The sequence below is a fragment of the Enoplosus armatus genome, chromosome 17 (genome assembly GCF_043641665.1).
Source record: "Enoplosus armatus isolate fEnoArm2 chromosome 17, fEnoArm2.hap1, whole genome shotgun sequence".
Taxonomy (NCBI): Eukaryota; Metazoa; Chordata; class Actinopteri; order Centrarchiformes; family Enoplosidae; genus Enoplosus; species Enoplosus armatus.
In genome coordinates, this window is record NC_092196.1 from 1,860,742 (window position 1) to 1,886,246 (window position 25,505).

The 25,505-nt window shown below is 43.8% G+C and overlaps 1 protein-coding gene across 1 annotated transcript; it reads right to left on the reverse strand.

The window, feature by feature from the left end:
• Positions 1 to 362: 362 nt before the first annotated feature.
• On the reverse strand, positions 363 to 25,505 carry pdxdc1 (pyridoxal-dependent decarboxylase domain containing 1). The gene is made up of 23 exons (XM_070923110.1): positions 25,390 to 25,505; positions 22,183 to 22,312; positions 21,839 to 21,907; positions 20,399 to 20,482; positions 19,151 to 19,300; positions 18,560 to 18,749; positions 18,308 to 18,376; positions 18,134 to 18,212; positions 17,881 to 17,965; positions 16,794 to 16,845; positions 15,045 to 15,146; positions 13,969 to 14,094; positions 13,351 to 13,401; positions 8,017 to 8,077; positions 6,214 to 6,284; positions 5,218 to 5,323; positions 4,904 to 5,078; positions 4,360 to 4,478; positions 4,154 to 4,269; positions 3,149 to 3,241; positions 2,881 to 2,977; positions 2,333 to 2,431; positions 363 to 667 (listed from the first exon to the last, which is right to left on the reverse strand). The coding sequence occupies exons 2-23, from the start codon at positions 22,257 to 22,259 to the stop codon at positions 393 to 395; spliced, it is 2,346 nt and encodes a 781-aa protein (XP_070779211.1). The 5' UTR covers positions 22,260 to 22,312; positions 25,390 to 25,505; the 3' UTR covers positions 363 to 392.

The following is a 25,505-nucleotide window of genomic DNA, read 5'->3' on the forward strand; positions in this document are numbered from 1 at the left end:
CACCCACAACTGCTCATTTCTATGTATAATAATAACATTTTCTGTATGCCAATACACTTTGGAATGAAAGCAACACTTTCGTGCATTGTGACAATTTCTGTATATGCGTCAGCAGCACGCGGAGAACATTTTATTTATTTAATTTATTTCTAAATAACTAGAATGCACTAAACGGAGCGTCACAGTGAGAGGATCCAGAGGTGGATTTTTCCATTAACTTTGACACCCTTGCTGTCCCGAAACAACAGAACAAGAGACAAACAGCCCAATCTAGCTCCATCTGTTTTTCCCTTCAGAACGGGAAGAGTTAGATTCACCTTTCTTTTTTTTAGCATCTGCTAGGCTGTTACCATTGAGGGGACGGCTGGGGGGCGCCTGCAGAAAGAGTCGCCCTATCTTCCGCTCTGCTCCACCTCTTGGCCCTCAGGCTGCCTCTCCTCTGAGGCCGCTTCAGCCTCTGCCTGCGGGCGTGCCTGCGCAGAGGGTTCCTGGGTTTTCTCCGGTACGGCGTCACTTGCGGCGCGCGGGTCCTCCTCGGGCGCAGGAGGAGAGGTGGGCGGGTGGATGCTGGCGTTCTCTTCCCTGGTCGTCTCCTCAGCTTGTCCGACGGAGCTGGATTCGCTGAAGGAGTCGGAGCCTACCCCTGGGCGCCGGAATAACCTCTGACCTGTGAGGGAAACGGGTAAAGGCAGGGAAGTGCACAAGGTGAGTGTGATGTCATATTTCAAACAGATACCTAGAATCCTTTGAGTGTCACTGGTAACAAAGAGAGAAAGAGCTCAGAGAGAATTTACTATCCACTGTTTTTCATCAAGTTACAAGCTAGCTAACTTTAACTGAGGGGAAAACATTCTTGAAGACAGAGATGGACAATGCTCTGCCCTTGTTTCTACATTTTGAGAATCTACATTTAAAGGTCCCATATTGTAGAAAGTGAGATGTCCGTGTCTTGTCTGATTATAAAGCAGGTCTGGGTGCTGTATAAATACTGTGGAAGTATCAAAACGCTCAGTCCACGGAGAAATGAAACACAGCCCGTATTCAGACACTGTGCCTTTAAATGAGCCGTCAGGACTTCTGTAAGATAAGATAATCCTTTAGTAATCCCTCAGCGGGGAAATTTGCAGGTTGTGATGTCACAACTACACAGTCACCGCACTCAGCCACGCCCCCCAGCAGGTCATCTGCTCCAATCACAGCACGTTCCCCAAGTACAGGGACGCTCATCCACCCACCCTCAGTCTGTCTCAGTTATCGGAGCGCTCTGCTCAGGAACTACTCTTCAGGTTTTTGGAGGTTGTTCAGTTTCAGTCTAAAACGGCTTGTTTCAGACAGAGGGGGGAACTGGGGGGGGGGGCTGCAGAAAGGGCCAGGAGAAGAGCTACTATAGTGGAGTCCCAGAATAAAAACATAGAGCTGAAATGAGCAGAATATGGGACCTTTAAAACCTGCTCTGTCCAAAACACCTGTCTCAAGGTTGGAGGCCACACACACACCACTGAACACACAACAGCTGAAAATCAGACTTTGACACGAAAAAGCCTGGTCGCACCAGCATTGAACCAAAAATCAACAAATTCCAATAGAATTAGTGCATTCATTCACAGGGTTGCAGTAAATCTCACTTTTTCCACATTGAGTTCAACTTTGGTGAACTGCCTTGACAGTACTGACTTGAGGGAATGAGGAGAAAAATGGAGAGCTGGAGAATCGAAATAGCTCATTAGCTTTGGTGGACCATTCACTTTTGTATAACCATCCTGAGAATAAACTGCTCGACAGAGGAGGAGGAACGGTTCAGACAGCTCTGAGACAGGACTCCATTGTACAAATGTGTCTTTTGGATAAACTGCGTGAAGTTATTGTCCCGTTAGTGACTGCGCTAATGAGCTTACAAACTCATCACCACTTCAGTGACTCTCTATTGAATGAACTGATGTGTGGTAAATGTCAGAAATGAGTACGCCGGGCCGGTGGAGAGAAAACAGAAGCGGATTCCTGGCATGTTCCTGGCAGGGAAGCATGTTAGCCATTAGCATTTTGTTTTTCTTCTTCCCTCCCTCTCGCTTATTTATTTGTTTGTTGTTATTATTGATTTGTTGTTGTGTTTTGGGGGTTTTGTTTGTTTTTTCTTCTCTCATGTGTCCTTTTATGTTTTGTACATCAACATCATCTGTTGCCTTTGTGTATATATATATATATATATATATATATATATATATATATATATATATGTGTATAAAAGAAAAAAGAAAATGTTAGCCATTAGCTCGCCAGCTACAGCCCTGCAAGTAGTCACAACGGCACCAATGCCAACCATGGACGATCCTACCTGGCAGTCTCTTTGATGAGGAGGTGGGGGTGTCTTGCACGGACGGCCTGCCTGCCTGGGCCTTGGTTGAGTATGTCACATCTGTGGAGTCCAGGGAACCTATGGATACCCACCATTAACATTAACATGTATGTTACACACAAATACTGACACACTTACATACTTTGGAATATACTTTTTTTTATAAGAGCTAAACTACAGACAGGGCTGGAACCATAGGAACATATATCAAACAAAATGACAATTAACATTGATTTTTTTTAAAAACGTGGCTATCTTTTACATCAGATGTTTTTGAACATCTTTGCGACTGTCCACTCATAATCTTGGAACACCTGGGACAATGACAAAGCCGCCATGCTGGATGAAGTTTGAAAAACCGCAGCGATATTCACGTGACGTTGGGCCACAAAGCTCTCTTTTTGCTTCTGTTGCACTTCATCACTGGGTTAAAATGTTACACCTGATGTGACATTAAAGTGACTTCGGAGTGTTATCTAGAATTGTCCCAGTAGACTGCTGTCTGGCTGTACTCTGACGCACAGTACCTGCAGCCAGGTTGAAGGTCCTGCCCTTGATGGAGCTTTGAACTGGAGAGAACCAGTTTAACACGGAGCCGACCAGAGGAAGCTGTCTCATCATGCCCTATAACACGCACGAGAGAAAGGAAGTCAGCCTCACATACGCCCAAAACCACACTCAAAACTATCCATCATCTAATTCTAAACCTTAAAACCCCCAAACTCTGACTGAAGATCACTTTCGTCATTTAAAAAGTGTACATCGTATATAACAAATCCACACACACACACACACCTCTTCCATGAGTTTCTCCTCATTTGCCTTTTGCAGCTGCAGCTCCGCCTCCAGGATGCCTTTCCTCACCACCTCCGTCATGTTCTCCAACAGCTACACAGGAAAGAATCACTACGGTTTCAACAACGCAGTAAACACGCATAACAGAAAAAAAGAATGGTATGACGACCAAAGCCGAGTGGTTCGTTCCACTTCAAACAACCTGTGACACAAATTAAAAAGGAGATACAGTGATTTATTATTGATCTATCATCACTCATACATTCTAGGTCATTGTGATGGATGGTCTTCCTGCCAAACTCCTTTTGATGATAAGTCTTTAAGTTTGATGGATCAGGGCGTGTGCGTGAAGAGATTGGTGGGAGTCTCAGGACAGGAAATGGGTACCTAACTGGCAAAATGACACATATTTGGTCCTACTTGTAGGACTATAGCATTTCACCAACTTCCTTAACTTAGGAAACTACTCGCATCTATATCTGCCAACATTTAGGAGAGCTCCAGAGTCCTAACACGGCAGGAGTTGGCGTTCAGAGATGCCCATGGGCCGCTGTGTCGGTCCACTTTAGCCACGGCGTGCGGGCCAGCGCCCACCGGCGGGATTGCGTTTATTGTGCAGAGGTTATAGTTACAGGAGGTGCAATGTGCTTGTTACTGTTAATGGGCCTTCATTAGCGTTGCTTCAATAAAAACTAGGTCTAGTCAACAAGATATGGGCATAGTCTGCGCTATTTGGTCAGTGGATCAGATTTAAATATTCCAATTAGGGATAATACAACCAGAAGCAGCCACAGCGATATCATCAAGGTTCTTCATTACTTAAAGATGGGGTTTAATTACACAATGACCCCACGTTGATCCTGATCATTTCAATTATAACTTATTACAACACAGCAAACGCGTATGTCAGAACTGGGTGAGAAGGTGAAACTATTCATTGAATCTCTGATAACACTTTCTGTGACTGTTCAACGGCCTATTGTATAAAATGTATATAGCTGTTACCCGGCCGCTCTCCTCTATGTCCCTCCCGAGGGCAGCTATTGTATCCACCAGCTCTGAAACGTCCACGTCCTCAGTGACCATGCCAACAAAGATGCAGTCCTCCCCGAACTCAGGGCCTGGGGAGAGGAGGAGATGAAAAGTCTGGTGAGATAAACGCTGTGAGTTCCATTTCGTCACAGGCCTCTCAGATGCGGGGAGGTACTAACCAGTGAAGAAGACGATGTCAGTGTCAAGGTCTTGTAGCTTCTTCAGCAGCTCATCGTTGATCTTCTCCAGCTCCTGCTTCCTCCTGCACTCGTCCACTCCTTCAGCCTGAGGCTCGTACCTGAACATCAACGAGAAAATGCCAAACGTATGGAATGACAAAAGGTTTAATTGGGGCGCTAATTACCTGAGGTAAAGCGATTTATTGGCTCTGATCATCCATCTGGCCCAGCTTCATTTCCACTTAATTCCATCACCGTGCTGACCTTATTTGCCACATCACTTATCTGAGCAGGTGGTCCGACTTATCACCAAGTTGACGAGCGACATTTCTCTACCACACCCCTTCTCTATCCACCTCCACCAGTCAACTTCACTTCACAATGAACAAATCCCAGGTGACATTAACAATAATCTCATCCACAATTATTATGGATATTAAAGAACATGTAACCAAATACAAGGCAAACATGGAGTCAAAAGCAGTCCGGTCCAGTCCAGCCCCTCTATACAATAGCAGTTCCTTCAAAGCCTATCCATTCTTACCGGACAGCACCAAGGCCAGGCCAGCTGAGCTCCTCTATGTACGTGAGTGAGGGTGAGTGTCGGTGGATTTCCTCTCTGAAGCTCTGCCTGAGGCACATTGTGGAGCTCATCACAGGCACCAGCTCTGACAGCTTCTCCGCCAGGTCCTCAACGTCCTCCTGCTGGGTCCCTAGAACTGGACGGGAATGGGGAGAAAGTCCTGGTCATGACTGTTTCCCGGTGATGTTTTAACCCTTGCTGGCAGTATTTAACATGTAGGAAAGAAAATGTGTATCAAGCACAATGTCAGGTGTGTGTGTGTGTGTTCATGTTACCTGCAGCAGTCAGGAGGGGACTGAAGCGAACGCATGTACCCTCGTCTTCAAGCTCCACCACATCGACCCCACTGGTGGGAACCAGCTGGACCAGTTGTTCACCCAGCTACAAACAAGAAGCATTTTAAAGGAGTACATCAACCATGTGGTCGGACAAGTTAAGAGTGAAGTGTTGAGAAGAGTGAGAGCTTAAAAGGTGTATTTAGATAGAATGTGAACCAAACATCCGCAAATCCATGGTGATATTCTAAATAGCATCAGCTCATGTACAGCATGCATGATATTTCTGACTGGAACACCCCATGTGCATCCGTTTTTGTCATCTGGCAACATGGAAAGATTTAACGGATTTTTCAAGCCAGTCAGCCCTACTGATGTTTGATTCAAACAACCAACCACAAATCATTTTGATGTAAACACAGAGAGAAATAACATTACATATATCATCTGAGTAAATAGTATGACCACAGTTATAAATATAACTGTATAAATAGCTTTAAATCAGTGTACTGGACCCACAGAGTTTGAATACGGGTGTTATAACTCAGTTTGTTATTTATTTAAAGCTGAATCAATTCATTTGTTAACCTTTTGGCAATTGGGACAAGAGGAGAATCTGTAAACACCACAGCTGCGTATTTACACATTGTACACAATGCTCAGTTTTTGATCTCCACCAACTCCTGACTCCTGCCTATTTAGCTGCTAAATGCTCCAGTAAGTTCACCAGCTAGCCTCTGGCTGTGTCTGTCTGCTGTGTACTGCCGAGCAGGTTGTGTACAGTGGCTTTATCACACGTTGGAAAGGAGGTTGATGAGATTTACAGGCTGTGAAACCAAAAGAATGACCTACAAGAGGCTAAAAAGCTCGATAGAGATGAGAGAGAAACTGCAGAGTTGGGTGATAATTCTCTGTGGTTCCGTCACATCGAGTGAGCACATGCATAGGCACATAAATCCAAGGTACAGTACATGTTAAAGGAGGGAAATCACTCACCCATCTGTTGAAGGCATCAAGCACCTCTTTCTCCCCACCGCAGTAACCTTCCACTGAACCCCGACTGGATGCTAACAACAGGAAAAAGTGAAGACAACAACATACTATGGTCATTTTTGTGTATAGTGACATTACCATGGTGATGGCGGCATCAACTAGCTCTTTAAAACTTCACTACATGTTAGTTTTTGTGCTGAAGTACGTATTACCTCTGATAGAAACACTCATCTGTGTTGGAAAAGGAAGTGCGGGGAATGGATTCAGTGCAGCGGACCCTGGGACAAGCTTGGACTAGCTAGCTTGGACCTAAGGCTGATCCACTACCCAGCCTGCTCCTGGCTAATGTCCGGTCACAGGGGGATGGAATGGACGAAAAGGGACTCAGGCTAACCCAGCAACAGGAAATCAGACTGTTGTGCCCACATCTTACTGAGACCTGGCTCCATCACAACAATCCGGATCAAGCTATTGCACTACACCAGCTGGACCAAGCACCACCATGGGCGGTGAGGAAAGAGCGCTGGGATAAAAGCTAAGCTAATGTAGCTTGGACCTAAGGCTGATCCACTACCCAGCCTACTCCTGGCTAATGTCCGGTCGCAGGGAAATGGAATGGACGAAAAGGGACTCAGGCTAACCTAGCAACGTGAAATGAGAGACTGTTGTGCCCACATCTTACAGAGACCGGGCTCTATCACAACATTCTGGATCAAGCAAATGCAGCATTCGGGCGGATGTCCACGCCAAAAGAATGCAAGACTCCGGCAAGACAAGGGGAGGCAGACTCTGTGTTTACGTAAATGACGCTTGGTGCTCAAACGTGGTCAAAGTTGATGGACAAAATGTCGTTTTTTGTTGTTGTTTTGCTCCCTTCATACTGACAATGGCCTCTGTCAAGATTGATCTTTTATTTTGCAATGACTTGATACAGCAGGACAACAGGTCCAGAAAGGACATAGCAGAGCTGCCCTTGAAGATGACTATCTTTCACTCGGTCCCTGTCTCAGTACATCACAAATTTCACAAGGAGAATCCACCGCAGTGTCCTAGGGTTAGGACTGGTGGTTCTGCATTCATATTAAGAGCCTTGGGTAGCCAGCCACTCGATTAAAAATGTTAGTGTGTCTCCGTTCCTTGACCACCCTCAGGCAATCCAACCAGTCTCAGGTTTGAACGGCGTTGACGGTTCTCCATCTCCATCTTCGAGGTAAGTGTTTGGACTTTGCTCTGTGTGGCAAATGCATCCGTTGATAGGGATGTTATCTGGTCCTCCGCCTATGTGATTCTTTCGGAGAAAGCCCTAACAGCTTCTTTAATCTGTCTATCTAGGAAACCACTTTGTGTAACTGTGTGGAAAAGTATATTTTCAGCGCTTGAATGGCTGGGAATCAGACCCTCGTCACGAATAGTCTCTTCTTAGGTTAGCATATTTTTAGTTACCGGTGGCTCATCCATGCTAGCTTCAGGTTCCTCTTGTAACGTTTTTTTTTTCCTTCAATGTTTTGACATCATAGGGAATATGAGTAACTTAACTAATGTGATTTGACTTAAATATCGTGGCCTATATGTCAGAGATAGACAAATTATGCAAAATGCATTGGAGTTTATGGCCTACATGACGTCGAACGCCATAACCAGAAGTCCCTAGTTAACAAAACACGGCAAACACGAAAATAAATGGATTCACCCCAGAGTTTCTTTCCTGTAACACGTTACTGCTACATTACTGTTTCTGATTGACAAACACTCTTTATTAATATTGGCTCTGTCATGTTCGTAGGGTCCAGGGAGTGCAATCCTTACCAGCACTAACTTCCATGGAAAACTTGAAGAGCACCACTGGAGAGCTGAGTTCATCCTCCACCTGTTGGACACACAGAGACACAGATCAGCCATCTGAGACTCAGAGATCATTATGATCATACTCAACAAGCGATGTGCTGTATGGCATGCAAAACAACTGTCATCAGTTGAAAGGGTGCGATGTTAACATGGAGGTAAGATTTTTACATTTTGTCCATGCCTACTGAAGCTACTATATGTTATGCCTGTGGCAATTGTAACTGTATGTCACATACAGTTCTTGTTTGATTTGTCAAACTGGTCAGTGTGGAAGTGGTGCACCGGGTCCTTGCCTCTCAGAGGTATGGAGCAGCCCAAACCAAAGCTACAGCTCCAGTTTAGAAGAATTGGTAAGATAGAGGAATTGGCTGCCCAAGATGACATTTAATTAGAATAAAAACATAATTTTTACATGCTTTTTAGTGCAATCCGATCCAATTGGGCATTTGAACTACTACTCAACTAAAATATTTCAAAAGCAAGTACATGAACCATGCAACCGGGTTACTGATGCAGGCAGTACCTTCCCGTATACCCCTGTTTCCTTATTATTTGTGTCGATTTCTACTGTCATTTAACCAGAATCAAATTCAGCCAACAACTGATCTCAGTGAAGTTACATCTTCATTTTCGGAACCACTAAGTCAGGAAATAAAAACCGACAGTGAAGGCCATCACTGGTGACATCCAGGTGAGAGGTTAAGGCAAGCATCATACCTGGGTGGGGCTGAGATGAAGGTTAGTGTTTCAAGGGTGTTGGTGTGAAGGTCATGAATAATTCACAAGTATGTGTGGTGTTGTCAAGTTAGAGAACCTGAAAACTGTAATATGTTTTACCCATAATAGAAGACAAATGGTAACTGCTCTCAGGACAGGTCTCAAGGCCTCAATATGCTTCACTTTAAGTTCTTATCGCTCTCTGAAACCCCCTTTCCGATGGCGTAATCACGGAGGATTGGAACTTCTCAAGCCTCAAGGTCAACACTGCTCAAATGCCTTTGAGGAGAGACTGTCCGAAAATGTGTGCAATTATCCCAGTTAATTTGTCACGCCCTCTCTACGATGTGTGCTTTTTCCCCCGCCTTTGATGTGGCCGTTCGGAACAGGTTTAAACACTGGACGGACGAAACATTGTGCGACCTTTTCACACGTTTGAAGCATACTGAGACCTTGTGGGTTTCAATGTATATACTGTATGCAGACTGTTGGTGGGCTGAGGCACATGCACCAGGTCCAGGATTTTCTCCTCTCAGTGAACCCCACAGAACAGAGGGCAGAAGTAAGAAAGTATTTTGCTGAAGTTGCCCTGCCATATCTATACAACAGTACGCGTGACAAAAATCACAAAGCACTATAGGACCCTGCAAAGTGTCTGCCTCAGACAAAATTGAAACTGGTAGAATCAAAAGTATACACCCACAGCAGGAACCCTGCATTAGATGAAGCAACAGACTCAGACAGGACCCAGGATTTAATTACAGGCACAGCTAAAACATACAACTAGTAAGATGTTTTCAACCAAGTAGGAAGAAGAGACAGCAAGTCAGACAAAGACGTGTTAAGCAAGAAAAGAGCAAACAAAAGATGAGATGCCTCGGCTTGTGCTATGAGAGTCACACACAAACAGAGGAAAAGTCAGGCTTGCTAATTGGCATTAAAGGAACCGCACTAAGCTGGTTTAAGTCGTATTTATCAGATCGACCTCAGTTGGTACACGTTAACGATGAATCCTCCATGCAAGCCAAGGTTAGTCATGGAGTTCCATAAGGTTCTGTGCTTGGACCAATATTATTCACCTTCTATATGCTTCCTTTAGGTGATATTATTAGAAAACACTAAACACATACATTTTCATTGCCATGCAGATGATACCCAGTTGTATCAATCAAGCCAGATGAAACTAATCAGTAAATGTCAAGCATGCTTTAAGGACATAAAGACCTGGATGACCTGCAATTATCTGATGTTAAACTCAAACAAGACAGAAGTTATTGTTCTTAGCCCTGAACACCTCCAAAACAACTACATAACATCAGGAACAAATGCATTTGTTACGTCTAGGCTGGACAATTCCTTATTATCAGGCCGTCCCAATAAGTCCCTTAAGACTCTCCAAAAGCAGAACGGGAGCCAGAGCCTTCAGCTATCAAGCTCCTCTCCTGTGGAATCGGCTCCCAGTTTGGGTCCGGGAGGCAGACACACTCTCTACTTTTAAGATCGGCTTAAAACTTCGCTTTTTGATAACGCTTATAGTTAGGGCTGGCTCAGGCCTGTCTGGACCCCTAGTTAGGCTACTATTGGCCTAGACTGCTGGGGGACTTCCCATGATGCATTGAGCTTTCCTCCTCTCCCTCTCCATCTTTATACATTCATGTCCCACCAATGCACGTTACTAACTTTGTATCTTCCCCAGAGTTTCTTTGTGCTTTCTTGTCTCGCAGGTTCCTGGGGATTGAGGTCCTGGTACACCTGGCTGCTGCCACCATGGGCCCGCTTGACTCTCACCGCTACAATTATTACTGTACAAATGTTGCACTCAGTGTCATTACCCCAAATGTGACATTGACCAATATATGAGAGCACTCAAATAATAACTGACATTAGTTAGTGATCGCAAGCTAGCAAAATAGGCAGCTGCCTTGTTCATTTATGTGGTCTATTGTTATTGTATCCAACATGTTGAATGGAGGATAGGCTAGTTCATGTAAACACAAAAATATAAAATACATGTAGCTACTCTTTTGACAGGTCTATGATATATCCATTTGTTCACTGAAAGGTGAATAACAAAGTAGGACCACTGAACCTCAGGTGGTACGGATTTTTCCACCAAAATTTCCAGGCCCATGGACTAAGATGGAAAACGCATGTAACAGTATTGTAAAATTAGCTAGCTAGCTAGCGCTACCTTAGCCGTCTGTCACTCTGGGTGAGTATTTGGTCGATTATCTAGCTTAAGCTAACGTTAGTCAACAACGCCACAAGGTTATCTAGCTATCTAGCTTCGTTTCGGCTTTTCCCCCACACAGCAGGTCACAGCAGCATCACAGGTTCGCACTTTGTTGTCTTTATGGAAGTCGCTTTCAGTACCACCTCACTCCCAAAGACTGTCTATTCTGCTTCTGTGGAAAGCATCCTAACAGGGGGCATCAACAACTGGTATTTGGATTTAAAAAAACAAAACAAAAGGAAGTAATGAGTTGCAACAGCACATGACACACATTAATTATTCATGACCCTTGCATTTCTTCCAAAGACAACAGAACATAATGGGTGTGGAGAGGCATTCCCTGACGTTCCTCAAAAGGACATGCCCAAGTGGTCCACATCCTAAACAATCAGGAAGAAGTGAACAGTCCATCAGCCAATGAAGACCCACATACTGCTGAGCTGATGTGCGTGAAGGAAAATGGTCAGGAGTTGGGGTCTCATTTATAAAGCACCGCAAGTGTACGTGTGCACAAAAGCTATCATGTCCCGCCCTCTACACGCCCACGTTCAACCTTAAATCTTTCAGGCCCCATTTTGTGCGTACGCAGCGGATATAAATGAGATCCCAGCGAGTGACAGGACGGAAGAAAAGAGGGAGGGAGGACAGGGTGGGGGAAGGGGGGAGTGAGGGAGACAGGCAGAGAGGCTTGGTCCCACCTACAATAGAGAGCATGAGAGAGCCCAGAACGTCCCGCAGTGAAGCCCCGGAGATGGGCGGGATCGGCGACACCACACCCTGGAACCAAGGCAACCCACACTGACCGTGACTACAGCTACACAGACAAGACTCACACATTCACATTCACATCTTACCAACACAGTGGTACTTTGAACTCAAACTGCAGCAACTGGAATTCCTCCGTCTTTTACCAAAACTACTGTGAGTTTGAGTACCACTGTGTGATGATTCTGATCCCCAACACTCTTGATTGTTCACTGCATCTTGATTACAGTAGTGTTAATGTATAATGCTACTAATTCCAGCCACTCTGCTGGGTTGAATAAATTCACATCACATTACATCTCAATGGCTATATGGATGCCAGTGAACAAGCCTTTTAGCCAAGCCTGTACCCCTAAGACACAACTCTGGTGCTTTTTACCATGGTCAAAGCCTCGACGAGAGAGATCTCTGTCTCAAGCACGCCCTATGAACACAAATGGGTTTGTTTTGAACAGCGGGAGGTCATTTTGTCATGTGTTACAAGTTCTACATGTTATTTATGAATACATGAGAGAGGCTCTGATCCTTGTACTCTATGTAAACTTTCTTACCAAACTGCGCCCGAGCTGTCTATTGAGTGAAAAAGATTAATTATAACATATAATAATACTGATCTATGGGCCAAGTTGTGTCCAAATCTGATCAGGTCCTCTATTACAGTGGTTCCCAACCTGGGGGGTCCCGACCCCCATCATGAGTCGCCAAAGCTCCACGGGGGGCTTGTGAAGCCCTCTTGATTTTGAGGGTTTATATATAAAAAAATATATAATATACATGCATTCAATTAATTTCTGTGAAGAAGACAACTAAATGTAAGGGTTATTAATTAGTTAGTTGGTTTATATCTTTTTTAATGTATTATAAAGCCAGGCTGCTTGGACTATTAAAATGTACACACAGAATTGTGCTCCTAAAAATATAATCATCTGATCATCTGATACATTGCAACATCCACAGGAAATAGTCTGTTCAGAAATGTATACTCACTTCCTGCAGGTATTAAGTTCACTGTACAGTTAATTGTTCAGTGCTGTTATTGTTATTTATGCAATGAATATAATGAAATATTCATTATATTCCAAAAGCTTTTCCCCCTTTTTTGTAACTGTATGTGGGTGTGGGGGGGGGGGGGGGGGGGGCATCAGTGTATATACAATGGTAAAATAGGGGTCCCTTAAGAAAAAGATTGGGAACCACTGTTCTAGTATATAGGAAGAGCAACTATCAGGTAGTAGTTTCATGGTGGTGTGGTGGGGGCAGAAGAGGTAGGGCTAACTGTCCCTCTACCAGCTATCTCAGCTACTTATATCATGAACATCATCGCATTTAAACAGACGTTCATTTGTCCAATTTCAGTTAGCCACTGAGATCTACGGAATAAACAGGCACAGATTCTCAGATTGTCCAATAACTCCACTCCACATTGGGGTATCTTTGGCACCGTCTTCCAGCGTCTTCCAGCTTCTTGTTTGTGCATGTTCTCACAACAAAATATCTGAAGCCTGACCAGACCTAACCGTTCGTTATGGTACACAGTATGTCATCATTTATGGCAGAGCATTATTAAGAGTAAGACCTACCAATGTTTTGATGGAGGACAGAGATTTTAGCTTCTGCAAGAGTTGCTGGCTCTGGAGGGGAGAGAGACAAAAGGTGAATTCATATCTAACAAAGCAAAGAACATTTCAGAACAATCAAAGTATTTGTTTGTGCAATAAAATCAAAGGAATAGTTCCATTTGTTGGGAAATATGCTTATTTGATTTCTTTCTGGGAAGATTGTTACTAATCTTGTGTGTATATAAATCGGTGACAGCATATGATTAGCCTAGCTTTCATAAAGACTGGGAGCAGGGGAAAACAGCTAGCCTTGCTCTGTCCAAACCTACCAACACATATAAAGCTTACTGATTAACACCTTGTATCGCATGTCTTTAAAACTCTGTGCAGGTTTGATGGTACCAAACCTAGCAACCTGAGTCACTGTGACAACAGCACTTGAGGAAGATGAGCACAGTCCCCGCACCCAGCTGTCTTTCACCAAGAAATAATCCCCGCACCCAGCTGTCTTTCACCAAGAAATAGTCCCCGCAAATAACTAAACTAATTAAAACGCAGCATGTCATTTGTTTAATCTGTGCCCAAACAGAAATGTAAAAATGACAGTTTGTAGCTTAGGGGGACAAAAGTGATGCTCACCAGAGCGGTGGAGTGTCTGATCTTTTGGACAATTCCGTTGTGGCCGAGGTACTGCAGGGAGAGCCAGAGGGGCAGCGCTCGCAGCTTCGCCACCGGCTGGCTGGAGGTCAAACCTGCTGCCAGAGACTGAGACACACAACACAGAGCGGTGAGTCGTTTAGAGAAACAAAGACACTGGCCACGGAGAGCTGAACAGAATACAACAAGTCTTAACTCCGGTAGTAATCTTAAGTAATTGTGTTGCAGGGATGATGTATTTCTGTAGGTAAACCCAGAAGTTAGCATCGCCCTGGTTCCCTTGACTAAAAGCCAATGGGATTGTTCCACGGGATTTTGGATTACTGCAGAAAATAAGCTCTGTGGCAAAACAAACAGTTTGTGATACTCACATGTTTTGTTCAGCAAGATAATCTTCACCAATGAACACCACTTTTATGGTTTTTGAAGCGTAAATGGAATCGCCATAAGTAAAAAGCTAACGTTAGGCTATAAAGGAACTACACCACGGTCGCATGACTTCCAACGTCACCACCACTGAGCTTCACTTTTAAGAGAATATAGATAGAAATAGATATATATATAGTATAAGGCGGACTAGTGAGTAGATGACTTTCCGTGTTCGGCGTGAAGACGTTTAACGTCCGCGACAACCTCTGTGGTCTCATTTAGCCGCTTGTTTTTAAGACATGCAAAAGCTTCAGAATTGACCAGTGGGGGTATCTACTGACCTATTTTATGTCGTAGAACAAAACGTGGATATCTCTTAAGCTTGTGTTAACTACAGACCGTCTTTCAGGCATCTAACCAAAAACCCATTCAAAAAAAACCCATCAACTTCCAGACGAGGGAACCCGGAAGTGTAAAAATGCTGACTCATTTCCAGGATTCATTCCTGCAGCACTCTATGGTTATTGAAGGAAAGTTTCCATCAGTAGAAAATTACATCCCCTCAGCTCGCATCAGGTGACCAAGAGGACAACCAAAACAATGCCATGAAAAAAAAAAAAAAAAAAAAATGACCAAAAACATGCATTGCTCTGCGTTGAATCAGTTTGTATGAAATGATATGAGCCTACCAGTGCTGGGTCTTCATGTCTGTAGAGGGTGACTGCGGTTACAGCGGGAAGTCCCAGCCACTGGCCTGGTGTCAGTGTCATACTGTCACTTCTGATGGCTGCCTGGAGGGGACAGAACAATGCACACAGATGCACACAAGTCACAAGAGAGCCAGCATAAGATGGCATTTCCTGGTGAGGTGAGACGGTAACACTGGGAAAGATGGCTCAGAAGTTGGCAGGTGTGGAGAGTGGAGACTCAAAGGCTTGCCTGTTCTTCCCTTCCAACACTTCCATCTCTCTCTTCCAGTTGTTTTACACTGTGCACATGTAATTATACCTCTTTTCAGATATTGCTGGCTTCATCTATCTATAAGAGTGATGGCTTTTTAGGCTCTCCGCTACATAAACGTGTTGTGTTGTAGTTCTATTCAGACACGACAGGGCTGTAACAGAAAGATCCACAATGCTCGTGTGATTTTTGGCATCTGGTCCAGTGAAGTGACAGCTGTCATTGCTGGAGACCAGAGATTGGAAAATAATGACAGGAAAGGACATAGACTGTATATAAAGATGGCCGACGCGTCTCCACTTCCTCCTCCACTGTACAAACATGAAGCTGAACTCTCCTGTCTTGCGCTGGTGACATCGTTTAGGGCCAGTGTGATCGGCGGGGGGGGGCTGTCAGTATCAAGGTCACCACAGTCAATCACAGGTACTGTACAAGGTCACCACAGTCAATTACAGGTACTGTACAATTTCCCCCCGGGGATCAATAAAGTATTTCTGATTCTGATTCTGAATCACAGCTGTCAATCATGACGTCTTCACCCCGTTTTTATAGCATCAAATAACTAATTTAAACCAAACTGACCAGAAAAAACAAACACTTGAACAAACATCAGCGTGATAAGAACCACCTGAAATGACAGACACCATCTTTGTGTACTTTGATTTGTTTAGTTTGGCTCATGTCCCATCCGCTAACATGGGGGGGTTTATGACCTATACTGCAGGCAGCCACCAGGGGGCGATCGAGATGTTTTGGCTTCACTTTTGGGGAGCTGTCACGTCGTCCATCTTTATATACAGTCTATGGGAAAGAAGAAGAGTTTTTGCTCTGTCATAGCTTGCATAAGCAGTGGATTTTAAAACGTATTTAGCGGCTGAAGACTTAAAAGGTAAGGTTCACATTTTTATTATTATTTTTAATAATAATAATAGTTTGTCTCAAAACAACACTCACATGCCCAATATGCACACTGAAAAGGTTTCTGGGTCTCTGTAATCGTGCCTCCTGTCCACGCAGGCAGTGAAGAGATCCCTTCCTGAAGCGATTTCAATGCAAGTAACGGAGGACAAAATCCAGTCCTGGTTTTGGTTAAAAATGCATCCCAGAGTTCAACCAAAGCCAATATGAGGCTTTTGTGTCACTGTCCCTTTGCCGCAGCTCAGCAAGGAAACATGTTAGCTTCAGCTGAACTTTAGAATGCATCTTTACACAGAATGAGGACCGTGGATTTTGTCCCCTCATCGCTTACACTGAAACCGCTTTAAGAATCTGGCCAATATGGACGGGGAGGAATGAATTTGACCGATAACCTCAAAGTACACACAGGCATGTCAGATAGAGTGAAAAAAAACCCTATCCTTAAATAAATGACGTACATTTAATCTCACTCTGTGTATGTAACGTTGCGCTGCAGCAGCCTTTAGGTTGTAGCCTAAGTAAGTAAGTAAGTGGATAAGAGCATCTTAACATTAGATTACCATCATAGCAGCAGAGGTGGCCTGACCCAGAGCCAGGGTTGCCAGGTTGACCCTGATGAAGAAAACACAATGCCATAATAAATGTCAAGATTACAGCAGTGAAAAGAGGGATTTCAATAACTGTACTGGAGTCATGCCAGAAAAAAATTAAGTTCATAATCCATTTATTGTAAAGAATTAATTTCTAAAGCTGATGATACACGTTCATAAAAAACAAAATGAGAAAGTACCATATTCTTTTCATGACAATGGTGCACTGTGATGAATAGAGTCCTAGGAATCCTGAGTCCTAAAACCTGGAAATGAGTCAGCATTTTTACACTTCCTGTTCCCTCCTCTGGAAGTCAATGGGTTTTTGGTTAGATGCCTGAAATAAGGCCTGTGGTTAATTTCCACGTTCTGTTCTACGACATAAAATGCGTCAGTAGATACCCCCCACTTGTGAATTTTGAAGCTTTTCCGTGTCTTAAAAAAAGGCGGTTGCTAACAAGCGGCTAAATGAGACTACAGAGGTTGTCGCGGACGTTAAATGTCTTCACGCCAAACACGGAAAGTCATCTACTCACTAGTCCGCCTTTACAGCCTGGTTGTGTTTATACTCTATATCTATCTGTCTATATATCTATATCTATCTATATTCTCTTAAAAGTGAAGCTCAGTGGTGGTGACGTTGAAGTAACGCGACCGTGCTGTAGTTCCTTTATAGCCTCACGTTAGCTTTTTTCTTCTGGCGATTCCATTTAAGCTTCAAAAACCATAAAAGTGGTGTTCATTAGTGAAGATTATCTTGCTGAAGTCATAAACTTTTGTTTGCTTCAGAGCTTATTTTCTGCAATAATCCAAAATCCCATGAAACAATCCCATTGGCTTCTTGTCGAGGGAACCAGGGCGACGCTAACTTCCAGGTCTACTAAATGTTCTAACGCGTTTAGGAGATATGTGCTTAAGATGCACCGACAATACCACTGGTGTGGTCTTTATTTACAGTTGCGTGAACATTATGAGAGCATTTTAATGAATTAGTGACGAATTAACGTCGATAATGAGGCGCGCACATTAAGACGTAAGAGTAATAGAATGAACCCACCCCTCCACGTGGAGCCACATGCCGTACTGATCACACAGGTCCTTTAGACGACCCAACTTGTCCGTATGTCCAGCCCCAGGGGTCCCTGGGAAAAACAAAAAAAAACACAAAAAAACACATACTAAGTACCAACATTTCAATGCCAGAAATGAGCACAAGCGACTGATTTACTTTGAATGAATGAATACTATTAATACAGGACACGTGTCAGACAGTGAAAAAGCGCGGTGTTTGAACTGTGACTTTCCTTCACCTGCATTGGCGATCAACAGCAAAGGAAGCTTCTTGGCCTCTATGTCCTCTTTGATGAGTTTGTCCAACAGCGCAACGTCCTATAACAGGATGCGAGTCGAGATGAATTCTTACACACAATCTGAAAGTGTGTTCTGAGAAGAGTTTTTTTATTTTCCATTTGGATTCTACCTACCATTTGGTGTTGGGATCCAAAGATGGTGTTGCATGGCACCGTGCACAGACTAGAGAGAGGCAGGCCGAGCTAATGACACAGAGACTGACATTAAAATCCCTTTCTATTATGTATGCAGTTGTGTGGCCATGTGTATATATACAGTCATGAATTTGGTCAACCAAAAGGAACTCACTTGAGAAATATTCACATGCTGGGGCTGTAATCGCCATCATTTATTTGGTGAGTTTGCGTGCCTCCACACTTTCCTACCTGACTGCACAGATGCTGTCCCAGTCCAGGCCTGCAGGAGGCGCTCTGGTAGATGACCGGCTGTCTGGAGCTGAGGACCGCATAGCCCTCGGAGGCATATTCTTCATAGCGGGCGTTAATGACCAGCCGGCACACTTTGACGAGGCCGTCCCTATCGTCCTCGTGGAAGTAGGCGGAGCCGCTCTCATACCTGAGGCGTTGATTGGATTGGTGTATAAAGACAGAGTAGCATTAACCGAGCTCCACCAGTGTGTTGAGTCAGTTATCAGAAAGACAACATGTCATTGTATTTTAATGTATCTGGCTGCTATGATTTCATTTCCCTTCAGGGACTAATAAAGTCAACTATCTATCTCTCTATCTATTGATCAAACTGATGACTTTTACCCACTTTTCACCCATATTTTAATATTTACAAAAACAAAAATGTGATAATAATGAGACCTAGATGTTATGAATGTTATGAGTGATATTTTGTAACAGCAGTGGCATAAAAAGGAACTCAAGAGGTTTTACAGTAAAGATGTGAAAATTTGTGACAAAATGAATGGAGTTTGGTTTGCTTGCAGGGGCTGTTAGCCACGGGCCTACCTGAACAGTCTGCAAAGCCACAGCGTGGTGTCGGATAGGATCCGAGTGGTCAGCTTCCGCAGTCGTTCTCTGTCCAACACCGAGATGTAGGCTGCCAGGCTGTGACCCAACAAGGCAATGTGACCCTGTTCACCCACATTCTGCATCCTACTGGAGACACAAACAACAGCTTTGTCATATGCTTTATACTGAGGTCTGCCACTTCCTTCCTTCTAGCACTCGGGCCATATTGGGCGTTGATTCATATAAGCAGCTCCTTTAGAACAGTCTATAACAGTGCTACTCAACTTGCCGCCCGTGGGCCAAATCTGGCGATAGGGTGCTGGGTGGCCTGCCGACCTTCGCCGATTTTTTTTTTGTCTGTTTATACCAATATGTAAATGTTCAGTAATGTCACTTTGCTGTTCCTTGGGAAGGTGCGTATCAGCCTATCAGCGATCTGTGCAGTGCGCAGAAGCGGTGACACACTAAAAAGTTCATGGACACCTGACCTGCTCGGAGCAGGTGGGAGAGGTTTGCCTTCAAGGCCTTTCTGACAGAAAGCCTTTCTGACAGAAAGACAGGACTTTGTGAAACCAAAAGTCATCGTTGACTTATTATTTTAACCCAAACCATGATCCTTTCCTAACCCTCACCCAAGTAGTATTAGTGCCTAAACCTACAACGTTAACCACATGTTAGAAAGGCTTTCTGGCAGAGAGGCCTGAGGCCTATTGATGTTTGTTTATTAACTGGCCCCTGGCATCGTGTCATCTTGCAAAAGTGCCCCCCTCCCCCAGGCAAAGCAAGTTGAGTATCCCTGGTCTAGAAGACAGACACGCACCGTGCATGTACTGTGAAAGAATGGAGGTTCTTATAATCAGGAATTATGGGTATGCCACGACTCAGCTTTTTCACGGTCATGACTTTACACCTTTCAAATACTAAAATCACAAACATTAGAAATTGCATCATCTTACTCACAGTTAAACAAATAAATATTTACTTTTTATGTGGGGGATTTGGGTTCAACATAATTTAGAGAAGACAATTCAAAGTGTCCAAAGACTAAATGGTTCACTTGTTACAGTACAAAAAAGTACAAAACGCTGACAGTGCCACGCTCATGTTATATGTATATATATGTTAAGAAACAAAATGTAGCACCATCAGACCACGGCAAATTCCTTGTAATATATGTTACTTGGCAATAAACAGTTTCTGATTCTGATTCTGATTCATGTCATTTTTTTGACTAGTTCTTCTTACTGTGGGCTGGGCGTGTCCTCTTCCTCCTCCTCTTCATGTATGAGGTCGTGAACCAGGTGCAGTATAGTGGCGACATCCTGACCACTGCACAGGAGACGCAAAGAAACAAATGATGAGCTTCAGCCTGAGCACAAAGTTTTGAACAAATATTTCAATGAGATCGAGTGCTGTGTCTAATGTTAATCTCTGTGAACACACACGCATCATAGACCATATTCACACGGCGACCATTTTCCTCTGACGTCACGCTCAGGGCGGGAAGCTCATATTTCAAGGTAAAACAACATATTCGATAACCCCATTAGCTACCGTTTGACGACAGCTAACGTTAGCATTCAACCACTTCCTCGCTAACGGTTTTACTCCCAGGCTTAAATGTGTCCAAGATGTGCGTTGATATTTCAGAATCAATTTACACCTTTTCCTACTGTATCGTACAATCAAACAGTAACTAGGTAGGAAGTGGTTGAATGCTAGCCGTTATCAGATATGTTGTTTGACCTTGAAATATGGCCCGATGTCCCTCCGGATTTTCACCGTCTATTGTCTTTTCAGCCGCCGGTCAATCGGGAAGCGGTGACATGATAATGATTGGTCAGATTTCTTTTCGTTTATACGACTTGCGACCTGGAACACAGCAGTACGACATGATAACAGCATTTGAGCGTGACGTCAGAGGAATTGTGGTAAGAAAAAGGAGATAAAGTTGAAAGTTTAGGAAAAGCTAGTCAGTGGGGCCTTACATTACTTTAAGTTGATACTGTTTTGTCAAATACTAATTCATTGTTTTCTATGTGTGTCCTCATAATTAATAATAAACGCACTACTTCAGAGTACAATTCATTAATGACAATACATTTTGAATTCATTCCTACTTAAAAATGTCCAGCTCAGAGCTGTATCAGTGGTCTGTACGCAGCGCTCTAATGGACTTTGAAGATACTCTTTTTGACCTCTTGCAGCGCTATGGAGCAATGTTTTTTCGTGAGCAGGTTCTCTGTTTGGTTTGTATCTGTAGGACGCACGTGTGTACACACACATGGGCGATTCAACACACATTCCCTGCCAAAGCTTTCATGCTATCTCACTGATCAAAAGTGGAAGAGTCTAATAAAATATGCTATTTTTGTTACATTATGGAACTTGAGGGATGCAGTGTTTTTGGCGCTGCTGTTTTTGATTTTGTTTCTCACAAGTCCTTCAAATTCATGGAAGCACAATACTAAATTGCCGGAGTGCCCCTTTAATCTCATAAAAATCAAATGCAAAGATACCAAATGTAACACTGAAAACATAAGATTATCAGGGAAATTAAACAGTACACCATTTCCACCATAAAGAGGCCATGACTTAAACAAGAATAAAAGTCCCAGAATAGAAATATAGAGCTGAAATGAGCGTGTGTGTGTGTGTGTGTGTGTGTGTGTGCGTGTGACTTACTCTCCCTGTAGGGGTCCGGGGATGCTGGTCCTGCTGAAGCAGAGCCTCTGTGTACCTTCCTCCAGCTCTCTAAACAGACGCACAGCACAAAAAGACAGAGACCTCGAGATGCTCTAATTTGGCATATTATATAAATGTTGCGTTCACATGCTCCTTGGTTGGAAATTCAACATCAAATGGGACATACGGATGATTTACATGTTTTGCTCGTTTGCTCCGTGGCACCTCCTTGCGAAAAAAGTTGAAGAGAAGATGTCCATAATCTTAAAGAGTGTTAAGTGTTTGGAAGAAGACTAAAGACTCATTTTCAAAAAGGCATAAGTACAACAGTCCAATAATCTTACCTCGGTCTGTCTCCCAGGATTCTCATGGCTTCACTCAGATTCTTGCCCACTTGAGCCAGCGTGGAGTCCACCATCATCTGTGTGTGTGTGTGTGTGTGTGTATGTATGTGTATGTATGTATGTGTGTGTGCTGGGAGTGTAAAAGAGAATATTAGGACAAAACGTTTTAAAATCAGTCATTACAAATGCTGTACATGTGTACATGCATACACACATTTTGACACACTATAGTCGTGTTGCATTCACAGCATACAGTCACAAAAACATACAACATGTGTGTCTATCATGGTAAAATGTATGTTAAAGTTTGCATGCAGTGAGACAAGCAAGTAAGCCATAAAAAGACCAAAGTATAGCGGTACTTATCTGTTGAGCGCCCAACCCAGGAGATAAGTTATTAAGGTGAAATGTGAGGGTGAAATCAGGGGTTTATGCCGTTAAAAATATGTGAATAACAACTATAGACAACCAGACAGGCGGCAAACATTATCAAAGTTCCGGCAACCGGTTTAAGTCTGGCAAACCTAAAGGGCCTAAACAAAGACACATGATGGGCAGTTCACTGTGGGCCATCACAACCGTATGTGCGAATGTGTTTTTTGTGAAGGAAGCGCCACCTCATAGTTGACGCCATGCAATTGAACAACTGGAGCCTTGAATGGGCAACGGGAGAAGGCGGAGAGGGACTCCCAGTGGCTGGATAATAAAGGGCTGCAGGAACGAAACTGAAACCCAGAAATGAGTTGGCACTTTTACACTTCAGGTTCCCTCATCTAGAAGTCGATGGGTTTTTTTTTAAACCGCTAGCTGCACCACTAACTGAGCCAATTAGCTAACGGCAGCGACAGTTAGCAGCAGTTAGCAGTTACTTTCTAAAGCTTTCTGTCCATCAGGAAACTCCGTAAAACACAGAGAGTTGAGGCAGAGCAGCCGGAGGACATCAGAGGGAAAACCAGGAAACATTTTCTCCATAAAAGTACTTTTAAGTTTCACCAAAAAGTTGTGTTTCTGTACAGTAATCAGTGAGGCCCGGCCCCCCCAGAAACACTCCGCCCCGGCGGCGCCTATTGTTTTTCCAATATAATTCTTGTCTCATTTGTTTGTCTGATAAATTCATCAGCTTAAAAACCACAACGCATTTGGTCTTTGCAAATGGAAATGATGTACGCGTGGTCACTGGACATGCATGTTAACGCCGGGTGCGAACCAACGTATTCGGAGCTGTCCTTTTGTGATTGGATCAACCCCCAAAGACACATGCAGTTGTCAGCTGTATACAGGGCACCAGAGGGCGAAGCCTTTACGAAACAGAACTGGATGGGAGTGGTAGTTCTGAGCAGCTGGGTCTGTAAACTACAGCATTAGCAGCGCTGAATGTGAACCAGTTCTCACGTTGTCCTTGCTCTCCACACCTCAACTCACATTTCCTTCCAAGCGCTGTCTCTGTGACTGTTGACTCCCAGTGTTGTCTTAGGGAGGGTTAGGACAGAGACATGCTTCACCTGCCAGTGATGCTGCCCTGCCTGATTCCCACTGACTTTGGCGATCCCCTGACTTTTCCTCCAGCGCCACCATGAGATTGACATTTATGTTTTCGAGTGAAATGCCTTGACAACCACGGGATGGATTGTCATGAAATTTGGTTCATGACATTCATGTTCCCCTCGGGATGAATTGGAATAACTTTGGTGATCATCTGACTCCTCAGGTCAACATTTTAATGTGTCCAGTTCTTTGGTTTGTGACCAAATGCCTGCACTTTGCTTTAGTAAATGCTAGCACGCTAACTAGGATGGTTAATATAGAAGGCAGCATACCCGCTCAACTTCAGCATGCTAGCATTGGCATTGTGAACACGTTAGCGTTTCGCTCAAAGCAGAGCCACTAGTTATTTCCCTCAAGCTCACCTGAGTCACGGTTTTAAAACGACCTAATGTGACTAGCTCAGTGCATCTCATAAAAACTGAACAAATGTCTAGCTCTTTATAGGCTGCAATTTCAGGCCTCCAGGAGAGAATGCAGTCAAGCACACAACTGGGTGTGGACACTTCAGTGTTTACTTTGGACGACTGCTGCACAGGGACCAACGACACACAGCTTTATATAAAAGCACTGCCCGCTATTTAAAACATGGACGGTTGAGCCGCTTCCTTCAGGCATGAAACAATTTAACTCCATCTATCTGCCATCATTTAAGTACCCACTAATTAGCTGGCTGTAATTTGCATGACAGATATACCCCCAGATTGTAATGACGGTGCCCCCAAATCCCCAAACGTCCTCCCAGCCCACTGTTAAATATAAAACTCCACATAATTCACAGTGGGGTTAAAAAAAAAAAAAAAAAAAACATTAGCTGGAGAATCTCTGTGATGCAAAATGTCCTGATTAAAGTGATGACAGTTTAAAGACAAATACTGTATGTTATCATAAGCTGTGAACATAAAATTCAAATGTTCATTTTCTGAACTTGAAGCAAATTTCTGTTTCATCGTCATTCCTGTTACAATATCCACTAATTACAGCTAAATTCATATTTAAAATAGAAGACATTAATATATTTAATATGAATAACAAATGATAACACACATGTATTGTATGTATATAATAAAATATTAAAATACAAACACTATGAACATGAATGTGTGTAGGCTGTATATATATTTATTTCATCACTGTTTCATTAGTTTTCTTATGTTTTATCTTGTGTGTCTATCAGCATCCCTTTTAGTCTGATGGTTGAGTTACTTGTAAATCTGTTTTGGAGGATGAATTATTATTGTCGTTGTTGTATTACACCGGTATCACAGTGCCTCTGTCATCCTGTCACACCAGTTACACATGAGCCATCAGGTATCTTTTATGAAATGTCTCACATTGAGAATGTCCTACTTTTACACTTTCGAAAGGCTACATGTCGCCACGTAGGTGGCGCGGTTATGACAGGTGCACTGCCGCTGTCATGTTAATGGAGGAGGATCCTCTGCATCGCCTGGCAGCCCCCCACACACACACACACTAACACGCCCCCACCCCCCGCCGTGTCAGGAGCTGTCTCTCAGCGGACACAGTATAGCGACAGCAAAGCAATGTTACCCTGGAAATAGAGTAAAACGCTGCCTGTCACGGAGCTGACACGCAGCGACACGGAGGGCTAGCTAGCAAAAAGGCACACAGCTCCAACACCGCTGACCGGGCTCTGCTTACCGGACTCCGCTGACCGGGCTCTGCTTGACCGTCGCCGCGCACCGCCGATAGCCTGAGCGGGTCCGCTGAGGAGGAAGGAGGGGGGGGGGACGTGGGGGGAAGGAAACGTCGCGGCG